Genomic DNA, 16,731 nt, shown 5'->3' with positions numbered 1-16,731 from the left:
CTTGCACAGACTAAACAAGCTCAAATATCTCACACAAAAGGATAAATGTGGCAGCAGCCAAGTGAGTCAATTTTTTTCCATGCAGCTGCTCCCACAAACCTTGCTGGCTGCTTTGACTGCTAATCTGCTGGCTGCTAAGCTCTGCGTTACCCTCAGCTCTTCCAGGAGGGACCAGTGAAATGCAGCAGGCTTATGTGTCTGCTATGAGCAGATCAAACCACTGTAACAACAGGAACGCTTCTTATTTCTTCATGAACAGCCACATCAAATCCCTTCATCCCAGCTGAACCTTCCACCACATCAGTTTAGCATCAGCCTGAGGACACTGCAATATTTGAAAGAAAGGTACAGAAAATCTTCCAACGTTCCTATTTTCCTTTCCAGAAAAGTCCTTTCTCTTTGTTCTGATTTCTGGGGAACAAAAGCCTGAGCACATTTTGCAGACTGATCGTTTCAGTGCAGACTGGTGCAGGATTAAAATGCTATGAACCTTGCAGATGCACCACTGCAAATGCTCACGTATAACCAGAGAAAATAAAACAGAAATAAAGAAGGACTTTACAACACCTGAAGCCTTTAATAGAGTCAAATTTCAAAGGCAGATTTTATGGGCAGTCATAATCAGGCAAATTAAGCAACCCACAATCCTCAGACTTGGTAGTGCGCCCTTATGTGCCATTACATTTTCAGACCTGCAAAAATACAGACACTTGAGACACAGCCTGTGACACAGCTTGACACAGCAGTATCCAAGTCATGGATGCATTTCCTAGATGTTTTATTCTGCTCCCAAAAGGCAAGAGAGAGACCTGATTTCCAGTGGTTGAAGATTTCAGTAACACAGGGTGAATGGAGAAAAACACCACAGGACGACTGAGCAGATGCCGCATGCTGCTACCGCTCTGCAAGGCTCTTTTGGGAAACTATTTTATTTTTGCTTCGTGAAAAGTAGATCGATTATTAGCTGCCTGGAGCTCCCTTTATCAGCTGAACTTGTGCCAGCATATCTTCCGTGTAGGAAACTTAAGCTGACAGGATCAAGTTGCTCAGAAGTCATCAGCCTATATGCTGACAAACTGAGGTTAAGTGCTCTTCACCCTTCACAAACTTAATTAAAAGCCAAGCAAAGAATGGTCTCCCTGCATACGTGTTGAGAGCCAGAGTGACAGTCATGCAATTTGAGGGGAAGACAAAGCTGAGACTGACAATCAAGGCAGGGAATGGGTCACTGGGCCTGCTCTCATCTGGCCATAAATCCCCTCTGCTTTTCTGCTTTCCAATTACATGCCTGTCTGGCATATCACTTCCAACACATAAACCAAACCAAACCCAAACAACCCATCCCAACCCTTCAGGAGTCCTGGTGGCACGGGCATGTGCTTGTAAACACAAGATGGGAGCCTCGGCCAGACGAGACACACCGCTGCCATCCCGGCAGAGGAAGGAGCTGGGGCAAGACTGACCGTATGGGCAGAAGGATCACGTCTCTAATCGCCTCTTGGACACTTGGGTACGCCTGGATTGCTGAAGCACGAAGGGCAGTAAGTAAATGTGTAGGCAGTGAGATACGCAGAGCTGCTGTCTGTCTCAGCTGAAGCCCCTCTGTGAAGGGCATTAAGAGCGTCCTGTGCTGAGCTGGAAAAAAACAAGCCTCTAAATCCCCATCACCAGCATCCAAAACAGCTGTTCGTTCCTCTTCTGATGGAAAAAAGCCTTGCGAGACCCAAGTGTAGATAAGCATGCTGATTTCTTGCAAAGCAGAAGGAAGTTGGCTATGTGTGTGGCAGACACACGTAGGCCTGGACCACCCCGAGGAGGCAGCAGGAAGAACTTCACCTCCCCTGCATGTCCTAGTGGGCAGATTGCTGGGGTAAAAGTGGGCTTTTCAGTGCATTCCGAAAGTACCAGGGCAGAAAATGACACTTTCACTCAATATTCAGGAAATTATTATTTTTTTTTCCCAGGAGAATAAGGACTACAAACCCTCTGCTGGCACCCTGAGCACAGAAGTGACACAGAGATTGCACTGTTCTTACTCAAATCCTCAATGGCCTGCTCGAGGCTGAAAATTGAATATAGCACTCTAATCTCAACCTCTTTGATCTGTCAAAGACAACAAAAAAATTGCCCTTCTCTTGGGCTCTCCTGATTGTCCTCTCCTGGCACTGCTCTCAGCTCTGAGCACCCCCTTGTGAAACTTTCGGAGTGCCTTTCTGTCCTCTCCACGGGACCCTCACCACTGGACATCTTCTCACATGAACAGCTTGAAGCCCAAGGGAAAAAAAACACAACAAACGATAACAGATAACTACACATTAAAAGGGAGTGCAGGAAACCTGACCTCTGCACCACTCCAGCTTGAACAGCATGAATGTTTCTGTAGGCTTCGTGGGAAAGGAATCTGAAGCAGATCTGAGAACTGTGAGCTCTGTGAGCAGCTCCCTCCAGACGTCAAGAGAACTTCAAGAAGAAAGTGCAGATTTGTACAAAATTCAGCAAACAGGCAATAAGAAAGCGTGTGGGCCAAATGAAGGTGGAAGAAGGTCTTTAAAAGCCAAATAAAATCTGACGCTCAAGGATAGATTGTAAAGCAACACGAAAACAAAAGCAAGGAGCATTTGCTGCACATGAACAAAAACATGCCAGCACATACCGCAGAGGTGGGGAGGCTGCTGACCCTCCAGAACACAGGAGTTGTCACGCTGCCTGGCGGCATCACGGATGGATGCCAGAAGAGTGTCACAACAACAGATGAGAGGCCAGAATGAGACTTAACTGTGTGAAAAGACAGGAACGGCTTCGTTTCTTAGTGACGTTACAGATAAAGGATCCACAGATCTGCCCAGACCCCAGTCTCTTTCTCACTACCCCTCTTTTTGTTGAAAAGCCGAACCCAACCCATTTCTAGCCAAGTCACCGTAGTCAAAGCTAAGCTTAGGTTCTGGCAGATCCAGTAACCTACCACTTTATGAAGCTGACATTCAAATGAATTAAGCAAGCTGTGAAAGTGCTGGCAAGCAGCTCCCTATTAGGTTCAAGGGAATAAGCAAAACCAGTGTTGAAATAGCCCCAGTTAAAAATCTCCTGCCTCACATCCCTCTCCTTTTGAAACACGTTAAAAAAATGCTTTTTACTGCTGAAAGGAGTGAAGCAGAGAAGAACATTCCAATTACAAAACCTCTTATCAAAGAGGGATGAAATCTCTAGTAAAAATTAATACTAGTTCCATCTTTGAAGAGTACAGTCATTAATCCCCTTTCTTTCATATGTGTGTAAGAGCAAAGTGACAAGCCACTTCAAGGTGGACAGTGCAGCCTGCCCAGGGGAGCAATGCTATGTTGGCTGCATGTCACTGCATTCCCTGGTCTCCTAAAGCCTGTAACACTCCTCCACGTCCCTGAGCCTTCATTTCCTCTTGCCAGCTGGTGAGAAACATTCAATGCCCACTGCATTCTTTCCCCTGCATGTTGGCAGTGGCGGAAGTAATCCATAAACATCTACTGATCTTCTGACGCTATTGCAATATTTGAACTAACATTTTAAAGGTCTTTCAGTGACGGATGCAGATAATATTAAGCCTGTATTGCAAGCACTTTCTGCCAAGACATATCAATAATTCACAGCATTACAATTAGCCTGGAAGTAAGCACAGCGGAGATCAGTAAAATAAGCACTTAACAATATAATGAAGGTGACAACACTAAATTTGCTATGCATCAATTAGGCTTTTTAAACTCTGTCAGAACCATTTATTATTAAAGAAACACAGAACTACAGCAGCACGGATGTGACACCGTCACCCACTGGACACGCTAACAGCCCACATTACGTTACCATAAATAGCACCAGCAAGATCAGAATCAGTGTGAAATGACTGTTCATTTAGAAATAGGCACGTGGGCATCAAACTATCAACTCAGTTTCTTTTGTTATCATGTCTGTAATGTTTAAACAGGGTCTCCGCTTTCCTCATCACGGAGCACCACACAGACGAGGAGCTGCGTAGCACAGTTCACTTGCAGCCTCACACAAACGCCACAACCAACTGGGAGGGCTACAAACAGCCCCCACACTGAACTCTGAGACCAGGCTGTCTGAGACATTCACTGAATTATTGATATGTGTCTAGTATCACATTACATGTCAAAAATCCAAAAGGTGCTTCTGACATTTTCCTACCACGCTGCAGAAGAAACAATACCTGCAATCAGAGAGGGGGTTATCCACCAGGTTCCCGTAATGCCTCACTGAACAATCCAGCTGCATCCGAAGCAGCTGTCTGCTGTCTCATATGAAAGCTGATATGACAAGGTTTTTCCTTTTTTTTTCTTTCCTTCAGTGGTTACCCACTCGCATATCCCTCAGCAAGAGGTTTAAAGAACGGTCAAAAGCTTTAAAGCAATGGCCACATTACTTCCAGATGTGGGGAGAAATCCTTTGAATTAGAAATAAAATTAGTATCAAAGTACAGTTAAGCGTTGTCAGGTGGATAACAGCTTTTGTTCTTCTCTAGGGTAAACTCAGTGCATTGTTCAATTCATTTCATGGGGCACAGCAAAGTTTAATTAGGTCCTTTTGAGACACTTCTAAGATGTTCGGATGGAAAGCTTGAGAAGCACCAACAGCATCCAAAGACTCAGGTTGGTGTTATAAAGTGGTGTGCAGGAATACTAATTCTGAGCAACATGGGACTATGTGAATACTTGAAGACAAAGCTTGCTTCCGAGCTGGAATGAATACTCTGAACGGAGTGACCTCTGAACATGGTGGGGAGATGGACACCACAACGCTGGTTTTCCACAGGAATGCTCAGCTTGATAATACTGTCCTTAATCTGTGCAAAGTCAGGTCACAGGAAATAAAATGGGATAAGAAGGAGTAACTGAAAAAATACAAGTCTCATTTCTGTAGCTAAAGGCAAAATAAAAGGTGCAAAGACGTACAACTATTTAATGACTAGGGGTTTCCACAACTCCTAGCTAAATGAGCAGGGATGTGATCAAGAGGTCACATCCGTGAAACTCAGTGGCAGCACATGAACTCTGTAGCTGAGTGAAGAAGAAAAACTGCATCCAAATATTTTGACTACAACAAAGATTCATTTCAGAAACCTGTTCTTCAAGGTTTTAACGTTACACCTGTAAATAGTGCTTTTTGGACAAATGCTCGCAATTCAAAGTGTACAACTTCGCTTTGAGAAAGCTGTAAGAGTTATCAATGCAGACCGAATAAGGCAGGGTAATGATCAACCAGGGCGTATTGTTGGGGTGAAATGTTTCAAGAAAATTCATAGAATCACAGGATGGTTTGGGTTACTCTGGCCCAGCTGCAGGACCTCGCACTAGGCCTTGTTGAACCTCACGAGGTTCTCACAGGCGCACCCTTCAGGCCTGCCAAGGTCCCTCTGGATGAAATCCCTTCCCTCCAGCACCACGCAGCTTGGTGTCGTCAACAAACGTGCTGAGGGTGCACTTGATCCTACTGTCCCTGTCATTAATAAAGATATTAAACAGTACCGGTCCCCATACAGACCCCTGAAGAATGCCACTTGTCCTTGGTCTCCACTTAGACATCGAGCCGTTGACTGTAACTCTTTTGAGTGTGACCATCCAGCCAATTCCTTATGGGTTATAGGGTTACGTTTCCCCTCTTCCAGTCACTGGGGAATTCACTGGACTGCCACGACTTCTCAAATATGAAGGATAATGGCTTAACAACTTCATCTGCCAGTTCTTTCGGGACCTGTGGATGCATCTCATCAGATCCCATGGACTTGTGCATCTTCAGGTTCCTTAGCGGGTCTTGAACCTGATCTTTTCCTACAGTGGGTGGTCCTTCATTCTCCAAAAATTCACTCGATTTAGTGAAGAAAACAACTTTTGTAATCAGATCTAAGTATAGCCACAGCACAGTTATTTGTCAATTCTCATACCTGAGGGATGGTAATATACCTGCAAAACTACAGCTCTTCTGGGCAATGAATTCAATTTTTCATGCATTGTTGGCCAGCATACTTAACCTTTACTTGCTAATCCATTTCCAGTAAGATGCCAGTAGACATGCCAAGTCTCTAATGCACTTTAAAAATCTATTTTTGAGCTGCCAGAGAAATTTTCTTCACTTGCCACAGAAGTTCACACTGGTCTCAGTTCCACAACAGACAAGGAAACCTGATACACAGCTGAGAACCCAGGAGCCCTGAACAATGAACTCTGCATTACCAAGCAACAAGAGAGCACAGCTTTCATTACACTTATTTCTAGCGTTGGAAGCTTAAAAGGCTCATAGCAATTTCAAAACCACTGCTGCTATCAGGAAAGTTATTATTATTAGGAAGTTTAGGTTTTACAATTACGTTGACAGTCTAAAGTACCTAAACGTATTTAATTTTAATGAAAGGTGGCATCAGGTCCTCTGGTAAGATATCTTCCACAACCCCTAGTTTAACCATGCAGACTGAGCATGAAATCTGCAAAAACACTACCATTGCTCCATATATAATGCAGTCAATAAAGAAAAAACTATAATTCCTATAGAAAGTAATCCTAAAACCTCCCTACAGGGCTTTTCCAGGACGTGTGGCAAACAAAGGATGCTCACGGGATGATGCACTGTATATGTTTTACAGGGTACTTTGTCATTTATTCAAGACTTCTCCATTTGATGAATGGGGCCACACAGACGAAAGCTCACATGCCTACACAGACATGGCAAGAATAAACAACAGCTTCCAGTATATGAACACTCACCTAACAAACAGGTAACTGCCCTGCTTTTCTTGCAAGGTCAAGTGTATACCTCTATTAATACTGGCTTGGGCATGTTTACAGATGTTGCTGGCCCCATCTGACTTCACATTTGACAGATATTAAATGACGTCCACAGATTTTGCAAGAAGTAAGAAGATACTCAGCTCTATGGAGTCCCATTGCTCAGAATGTGCAGATGTATGAAAACACCATAAAAAACCCTCTCATTTCTAAGCTGCTGATTTCTGCTCTAAACAAACTACACTGATTGAAGTTTTTGCTGTTTTTCTACTTTTATCTCTGTTAAAACTCTGTATTTTGATTACTTGAAGTGTAAATGTTATTTTTTTATGTTCATAATTTCTCCAAAATTACATGCCAAACTTAGGAGTCCCTTAACAGCAAGGATATACGAGGATCATCCTGCTGGATGTTTTCCAGATATTTTACACACATACTGACAGGACAAAAGGAGAACCTAGTATCCCTAATTTTACAAAATTAAGGCCTCATGTCTTTCAGAAATTTTGAAGCTGCTGATTACTCCTCAATGATATTAAAAAAAAACCCTAAAATATTATATGCTTGCACACATGGTAATATTTCTTATTTTCTACTGTAGAATAAGAAAAGACATTTCTATTGCTCATCTGAAATAGATGCCTGTCTGCTCCTGTCTCAAATCCTAGGACGAACTCTGCCAAATCCTGGTTATCTTCTCACAGATAGCTCCCAACAGGAAAACAAACCTGAATTTTGCCTACCCCTTGGATACAAGGCCAGCACTGAACTGGAAACTTTTCCTGTCTCAGAAACAATAAGTGAGGAGTGTCATGGGTACAGAAAGAAGATCCCAGAGAGCTGCACTTGCTGCCCACGCAATACCAGCAACTACAGGTGATCTATACTTGAAAAGTTTTAGTATTCTTTATTTAGTGTCTCAGGAAAACAAATAAACAAGCAAACACTTACTTCATCCCTATAAAGAGGACTTGTGTAGTACATGATATCCATCGCACTGCTGTTTAGCATGTCCCTTAAACCTCGTACTTTATCTGGAGTAATGGAGTCCACAGTGTCTGAAAGAAAAGAGACTCGAGTTACATGCAGGAGAATGATAAAATCCAAACACGGCACATGCAGAGAACACAGCATGAAACTTCTGGGGGACAATTTTGCAGACTGCAGCTACTGGAATAACAAAAGAATCAAGTAATGTACCTCCATCCAGGGTAAGTTTTGACCTCCATTCAACCGGAAGAAATTCAACATGGGTTGCAAGATTGGAAAAATACTTCTCTTCTATTTTTCTTGCAGTATCTCGCATCCTTACAAAAAGAAAGAAAGAACATGTTCCTGTTAAGACTACTATTGGTGCACTTATCAGTGCATCCACTCATTTCTTGCATTGCTACTTTTACTATAATGCATGCTTGTTAACATAGGTAAAACAAAATTGTGAGGTGAAGTAATTCAAGTACTTAAATTATCATATAATGGAAAATTACGTGTATTACATGCTCAACAGAATTTATGAACTTTAAATGTATTTTACTATGAGCCTAATAAACCGTCCAAATTCAATTGAAAGACATCTGTTAACAGTCTGTTAACACTGGCTGATTTGGGCTAGAATGTGGTCTAAAAATTAAGAATTCTATCACTGCCTTGAAATCCTGAATCCACTGAAATCAACCATTTAGTCCATTATGTAAGGAAGACAATTCAGTGCTTTTAAGCACAATGAAAACTATTAACAATATTGCTTGAAAAGTCAGAATTTTAATTTCTCATATCAAATTGGAAAGCTTTAAAAGTTCTCAGAGCAAGAAACAGGATCACTCACTAGGATTTCAACTTACAGTAGCAGATGCAGAGACTGTGCTTTTAAATGACTTTTAATTTTTAAAAGATATCTCAACATGCACGTTGGTGGACACATCTCTCTGAAGGAATATAAGAAACTTAAAAATACCTCAAAACAAAATATATCTGAACCTCTCTGCTGTCTGGGGGAGAAGGGGAATATTGGCGTATTATATTCCTTTAAAAATGCTACTTTACTACTGAGGCATGAAAGACCCATCGGCAATGGATGAAAAATAGCATGAAATTCTAGAAGAAGATAGTGAAAAATCCATGCATTCTATCAAACACATTTAACAACCAGAGGAAGTGTTGTATTTTCCCTTCTTTCCTTTATACTATACTTAGGTCCCAATGACATTAGCATTTCCGAAGATGAGCACAACAAACTAAATCTGACCGAGGGGCAGCAATGCTGAGTTTCCAGCAGCTGGTTCCCAGTTAAAAATCAGAATTTTGTTTTGAGGCAAAACCCAGAGTTCCAACATGTTTTATTCTATTTTCAAAGCAAACCCCCTTCTGATGATTGCTGCAACCAAATGCACGATGACATTAATCTCCCACCAGTACTTCTACAAATCCAAATGTGCTTCAGGTAAGTTTCACCCCCTGGCTGAGACACGTTCCTTGAATATCTGAGTGCTCCTGTTCTGCTTCAGTAGAAACGCAACAGTTCAGCCTAAATCACTACCAGCACCTGAGACAGTAATCGCTTCAGCTGCTCTGTTTGATGGGCAAAACTGTCTGCTCTGAAACGGTATCAGCACTACGCAGGGATCCTGTATGGACAACTCGTCTCAAATTCCTGTCCTGAGTTTAAATCCATCCTTACCTCTTTAAAATAAAGCCAGCAGTACACAGCAGGTAGCTGAGACATGAAGTCGGGAGCTGCCCAAATCTCTTCCACAAGGTTGCCACAGGAGGTGACAATTCAGTTGAAAAGGAAGAAGCACTGACAAAAGTCATTCTGAATTTCCCTCTGTAGCTGTTGCCCTGCACAGATCCGGCTCAGTAACAGGATTTATGTCATGCAGGAAAGTTGAAGGTGGATGTGGCCAGAGGAATGGAAGCAGAGAGGAATTTCAGCTCCTACCAGCAGCTCATGAGGGCTGCAGAGGGATGTCACGGTGGCTTTGGGCGAAACACTTTCTACTTTTTAACTTTAGCCTCATCAGCTTCACAGTGTGGGAGAACACGCTTCACCGAGGAAGGGTTGAATGCCAATGCCTTGCAAAAACATTTTCTACAAAAATAATTCTTATTTTTTTTAAATCATCTTTTTTTTTTTCTCTTCTCCTCAGGATAAGGAAAAGCACATTATGCTAAGAAAAGGCAGGTCGGTGACATACCAAATTTTTAATTGAAGTGGGCAGCCAAAAACATTTTCCCATCAAAAAGTAGGTGTTGGTTATGAAAGAAGGGAAAAAAAGGGGAGTATCCTTTGGGACACTGTGTTTCAAAATAGTTATTGATGGCGTAACTCTTGACCAAGCAGTTAAGAAATGCAACTAATCAACATCTCTATTATTAAAGCCTGGTTTGACTGCACTCCTAATCTCCTAGTATCTAGTCCAATGAGATGGCAAAGGTTTACACACAGGATGTCCTTTCTGTATAATGGGGGAAAAAAAAACCAGCAAGAAGACCTGCTTAAATCAGGGCCGATGAACCTCTTTGCTTAGGGCTATGTAAGCTTTTTTGAATATTTTTTGCATGTTGAATATTTTGAATATGCTAAAGGACATGAATATTTTTGCATGTCATATGTAAAGCAAGCAAACAATAAATAAATAATATAAATACACACACATATGTAGTGGTGATTATGTACATCAGATGAAATAATGAGACAAAGCTCACCTAGGGGAGTAGATCCTAAAAAAGGATAAAGGAACAGTGCTGCTTTGCCCTAAACAGAGTTTTCAGCACTCCTCACGAGCAATTCCAGGATGCCTTACAAGCAGTGTTTGTACAGGGAGAGTGACTGGTACTGGCTTAGGAAGGGAATTGTTAACATTTCTGTGCAGGTGTGTGTGGGGACTACACAGGCACAAAGTGACCCAGCCCTGCAAAGCACAGACCAAGCTGCCCCACCACCACGCACACAACACGCCTCCGAGGACACTTTCTCGAGAGCCTAGCTTCAGCTGCACAGATTATCAAGAAGATAAAAATTCAGTAAATATATATATTAACATTCATGGAGTCCTTGTGTAACCGAAACAAAAGAAAAACACACCTGTTTGAATAAAATCAGATAATTGCTCATACAGAGAAACTTAGGGACCTAAAATCCACATGAAAACTATTTGGCAATGTTCGCAGTTCTTTAGTATTGCTAAATCTGCTAAATTTTCTGTGCAAGAAGAAGGATAGTGGCCAGCTAACATGAATTCAGAAATAGCAAGTTCAACAGTAGATCAGCAAATGAGCAGCAATCTAAAGCTGCTAGACTTAAAAGCACTAAAAGCACAGGAACTTTATATGAATAAAGCACAGATTTCTACACTGCAGTGATTACTTTGAATGAAAGAACTTCTGCGTAACTTGGTCCTAACAGTCCAGGGAAAAACATGTGAACTATTTACCCATTAGTGGCTGCCATAAACATTATGAAGAAATAGCTATTAGAGCTATTTACAATCCCTGCTTCAAATACGATGGCCTTCTTTTATCCTGCTGGTTATTAATCTGCTGATTTGAAGGTTTTGTTTTTAAACACAGATGGGCAGCTGTTAGGTAATTAACCCCCAAACCTCAGGAGGTTACGGGATGGCACAAGTCACCATCAAGCTGTGTCACGTCCAAAGCAAGGAGGTGGGCAAACTGGAACCCTCTATCAGGAAACAAAATGTTTCCTGGAGCTCTTTGCCATGGAGTTTCTTCCTGTTCCAAAGGGCTCAGGTCTTACTAAAGCTGTTCACGGGAAAACTGATGGAGGATTTTTAATTGAAAGTCTTATTTCTTAAGCTAGACACAAGAGTTTGGAAAAACGATGCAGCTAAGAAATTCTGCCAAAGCTTTTGGGAAAGCTTCAAGTCTCCCCTAAAAACTGGGCCAGTTTTGTGTCCTTTAGCAAAATATAAAATGCATTTTTAACTTTTACCCTCCCACATCTTGATGGTTCCCCCTCCATCACCTGTGGTTGCCCAGACATGGTGCATCCTTTGGCAGAAGGGTTCCAAACTTCGGCTAAAACAGATTATGGACAAACACTCAAATGCACTTGGGGCATACTAGAAAATCAAAAGGCAACTCTGTGTGCATCTTCCTCCTGTCTCGCAAAACACATTCTAGCAGAAGAGGTGGTCTATTCCAGCAGATTTCTGTTAGCTGCCACATCACTGATGTCAGACCAAGCATTCAGCAATCCCATCTCAGTGCTGGTTCAGGTGTGCTCCTCCACTGCGGCACACTGCACTGCGTGTTAGCCTTAAGGAGCTGGTTAATACTACAAAGTCCTGACTGTTTTCAGATTACAAATTATACGGTTACTAAAAAAGTTTAATTTTTTTGCCTACCACTAAAAATTCCTATGCCATCCAGTTCAGCATTGCTAGCCAAATACTGTCAGAAAGAGGTGCAATTATTCTCTCCCCCATTATTTTACAGCAGCAATATCACACCCGTCTCCTGATCCCAAGAGTCACAGAGGCATTAGAACACATTAGCAGGACAATTCCCAGTGCAGCACATCTCATTTACAGGGAATGGCACTAGACGGCATCTCCCACTGATTTTCATCAACAGCTTTATATTTCAGATTTTGACCAAAACTGTGGTGTAATTGCCAAGCTGTGTGGCTGTGCTCACATACAAAACACCAGAATATACACCTGCTATATATACGCACATCTGTTTTGCTATTAAGTCTTTTTTTTTTTTTAATACCTTCTTCTGGCTTAAAAAAAAAAATCAGCTATTTTATTAGATGGCAAGTCCCTCCAGCCACTTGCTAAATTAACACGAACCAAAGTGATAAAACCTCATCTAAACAGGCAGAGAATTATTCCGCTTTCCAATACAAACAGAATTTGAAATATTGACCCCAGAGCAACAATTACTTAAATATATACATCCAAATGCATGGTAACAACTAAAATTTACGATTTTTCTAAGAGAAAAACCATTCGAGCACAGATGCAGTGCATGCCTTGGAAAGCGTTATGACCTATTGCTATTTTGCATGCAGGAAGTAATGGTCTGGAAATACTTTGAGACTCACGATAAATAAAATGTGTTTGGCTGCCTATCTCTGATTAAAGCAATGTACTAATACTCCCATATTTTCATAGTATCCATCCTTGTATAAGTATAATCCAAGGGTGAACTAACATATTTACAATTATTGCCTTTTTTTTCTTTTTAAACTCTTACGCTACTCATTTTACTGCTCTGTAGCATTCAAATAGTACATAAGAAATTGAAGAAATTGGAGAGTTACAAACAAGTTAGCTTCATCCAGTTCACAAACTTTATAAAATCACTTTGATATCTGGTAACGAAGCAAAATAACTGAAGGGTTGAAAGTGTTACTCATTTTATTTCCAAGTCATCTTCGCAAACTCTCTTCAGGCAGAAAATCTAAAGCCGAGAATGAGGGAACGCTCCTGAATTCAAGAAGCTTACACCAGCCAGCTTCTTACTCTGAACTCTTGATTTAGGAGCTAGGGCAATGGGCGAATGGCTGGGAAAAGAAAAACCTTGAACAGTTTTCTTTCCTCTTCTCAACGTGAAGGAAATCCATGCTCTAAATGCATGTACTCAAAGTACAGGGGGAATAATACATAATTGGATACATACTTTTATGAAAATTTCACAAAAAACCCTTTACTCCCAAAATGTTACACTTCGCATTTCTTGTTTATCCAGGGCAGAGATCCCCGTAAAGTATTTGTTCTGCTGCTAACCCAGAAACAAAGCAAACTAAAGCCATTCATGGGTCACATACCTGGTAAATTAAGCTCAAAAGCATTCCCATACTGGTTTCATTACTCTGGAGCTCAGCACAACAGAGCACAGCACTCCCTGCCTCTTTGAGGAAATAATATCACAAGTTTTTGAGGACACTTGAGGCTGGGTTGAACTAAATTTGGTAAATCGAAGCGAGTAGTGGGCATGAGTAATAAAAACTGAGTTTAGCTCAAGCCAGAGGAAATGAAAGGGACGCTGTGTTCAAAAGCTCAGCCGCGTCTCAGAAATGCAAACTCGAGTTTTATTCAAGGCAGATTTCAAAGAGCACCTGCAAGACACGTGTTGTCTTCTGCCCCTGTTCGTCAGGGATTCATCTGCTCTCGGGCCTTAACTTATTCAGACCGTTGCTCTAGGGTATACGGAGACTCATTTTACTTCAGAGGAAAGATGAAAATTCTAGGAGGCAACCAGAATGAACATAACCATGATTCACGCTTCATGCTCTTCAAGAATAATGGGACTCTGGATGACCAAAGGAACCCAGCCTTCTTGGTTACGACTATGGGATCGCCAGGACAAGACTGCGGAGGTCCAGGTCCTCCAAATGCAGGTTCCCCCCTACCCAGCAGCACAGCTCGCCAAACAGCAGCAGGGATGTCCGTCGGTGAGATGCTGCCTTTGGCAGTGAAGCAGATCAGGCACTCCCTGTTCCCGCTGCCATACCCTGCCTCCTTGCCTGTCCCTCCCATCTTCCAGATGGGGTTCTGGGTCTTTGGGTAACTGCAGTGATCGGGATTACGATGGGGCCGTACAGTCAGTTGTGCTGCTGTGGGTAGGGAACGTGTAATGCTGGGCAGAAAAGAGGGCTGGGGAGAGGAAGGGAACAGGAACAAATGCAGAGATGTGCCTAAGTCCCAAGCAGGCTATTGTACCTTTGGTCCAATATGCAGTCGTGTTAGATAATTAATAAACATACACAGAACAAGCTCTTACAAGAGTATTAATACCCTAACCATCACCTTTTACCTCTTGGGCTGAACCCATTTACCTTCCAAAGAAAGCTCAAGTTGAAACCGGTACAACAACAGTTACCACCTGCATGCTTAACTTCAGAGGAACGTGCAATTATTGCCAGCACCGAAGAATGGAAGACAAACACGTAATATGTATGTAATGAAATGCTAGCCCTTAAATGGAAAATAAGCAAAACTACCCAATACGTGAAAAGCTAAAAACATTGAAAACGTTCTACTAGGAAATCTTGATTTAAGATTCAAGCAGCAAATATTAAATGCATTCAAAGGCCTCTGAGAGGCTCTGCAAGGGCTTGTGTACCACTGGAAATTTACCAAAACAGCTATTCTGAGGTAATTATAATGATAATCCACAATTAAAAAGCTTTCTAATGGGGCTTGCAATAAAAATGTAATTGGTGATTATGGAACGCCAAGATGATGTGCTTGTGCAGACAGCAATTTTTGTGCTACGAGCAGCAGCACAGGCAAATACAAATTTTGAATCAAAACAGAAGATTCAGACAGAGGCAGACAGATACCAGGGTTGGAGAAAGAGCAGCCAAGAAGCAGCACAACATTACAGCTATTATGGAAATACACAGAACAGTTACTCCATTCATTTTTTAAGCACAGGAGTTTATAAAATTGAGAGGGTCAGCTTCTGATAAAACAAGAGGATTTTTTTTTAAAGGTTGGAAACATGGATAGCAACATTCCTAAATTCTATTTAGTATATTTAAGGACACCCCTCTCCACCCCTCCCAATACACACAACCTTAAAGCACAACTTCAACAACATGAGAGACGAGGCTTCAGTGCAAAAATACTCTATTAGGTGTGAAAGTATGTACAATTAAAAGATTATCTTCAAATTATCATCTTTTTAAAGTTAACATTGTACCATACCAGAAATCTAATGTCAGAATACTGCATCTGATGGCAAATCAAAAAAACTTTTTATATTACATAGAAATACAGAATAATTTTTTTTATGGAAGAAGATATAATAATTCCTTTTCTTCTGCAGCATCTCACAGAGCATTATTCTGTCCACGTTAGCTCAGCTGAATCATTGATCCAGCCTGGAGGAGGTACTGTCTCTTCTCAGACGAGTTCTGCTGTTAATATCAGCACTGACAGGAGCAGCTTGTTGTACCAGCTGCTGTGCTACATTTAGATAATAAATGTGTTTAACTTTACTGTGAAGAAACAAAATCATGTCACATCTTTTACAGACCTGTTCATTCAAACATTGATAAAACGCATCTTTTCCATTTACCTACTTAGAGGACACCCTGCAACCCTAGCATCGAACCACATTAATGAGTAGACTGAACTCCATTTCTTAATGAAATTAGCGCATGCAATTTTAAATTACCCTGGAAGCAGGGTTCTGTTTTCAAGTCTGTGACCAACAGTATCTGCCTAATGATGCAGATACATCATGAGCTGTACCAATTCCTTCTTGAGGTAGTAATCTGAGGACAGCGTATCAAGTGAGCTCTGGTAGGGTCTCTCAACCCACCTGGGTTACAGAGAGAGTATTCTGTGTCTGGGTTCTCTTTCTTTTCTCCTTCTTTTAATACCACTTGTTCAAGTGTGACTATGGTTTTATGCTATGAACTGAAGTGTTGCTCTCACACAGGCTGAAATAAATGCAAAAGTTTTATACCAGGGTAGATCGAACCAAAAGGAAGCAACAATATATGTACATGGCAAAGATGAAATGCAGAAGAGAGGTTTTTAAGGGTGGGAGGAAAGGAATGAACCCGAGCAATCAATCCCCATCCAGAGATCCTCCAGTCCCTCCAAGCACCATACCAAAAAAATGCAAGGTGTTGTGGAGTTTGCCTCCTCTTTCTACCCATCATACTAAAATAACATAGTTTACAGCAGGCTCTACATTTACTTGCTTATCAAAGACACCAGACAGCCTAGAGCAAAAGCAGCTTTCTATTTCCAAGGGACACACGACGACTACCCCACGGTTCCCACACAGGTAACATCCATTTCTCAAGCGACACACAAAGCTGCGTGCAGCCCAAGACAGTGATGAGCTCTGGGGGCTGCTAATGCTTTCTGCCACTGCTGGTGGTACCCAGGTATTGGTGAAAGAAGAAAGGAGGGATGGTGACACTAATGGGCAGACCTAAGGCTTAAGTTCCAGATTTAGCATGGCTGCAACT

The 16,731-nt window shown here is 41.7% G+C and overlaps 1 protein-coding gene across 4 annotated transcripts in view; it reads right to left on the bottom strand.

Moving 5' to 3' along the window:
* Nucleotides 1-16,731, bottom strand: part of DDHD1 (DDHD domain containing 1) — a 66,563-nt gene that overhangs the window by 18,035 nt on the left and 31,797 nt on the right. For all 4 annotated transcript variants that reach the window (XM_080593733.1, XM_080593734.1, XM_080593735.1 and 1 more), the window contains 2 exons: nt 7,971-8,077; nt 7,722-7,828 (listed from right to left, as the gene is read on the bottom strand). In XM_080593733.1, coding sequence (XP_080449859.1) covers nt 7,722-7,828; nt 7,971-8,077 — 214 coding nt within the window. The remainder of the gene's footprint in view (nt 1-7,721; nt 7,829-7,970; nt 8,078-16,731) is intronic.

This window comes from Anser brachyrhynchus, assembly GCF_964034855.1.
Source record: "Anser brachyrhynchus genome assembly, chromosome: 5".
Lineage (NCBI taxonomy): Eukaryota > Metazoa > Chordata > Aves > Anseriformes > Anatidae > Anser > Anser brachyrhynchus.
This window is presented reverse-complemented; position numbering and strand designations above follow the sequence as displayed.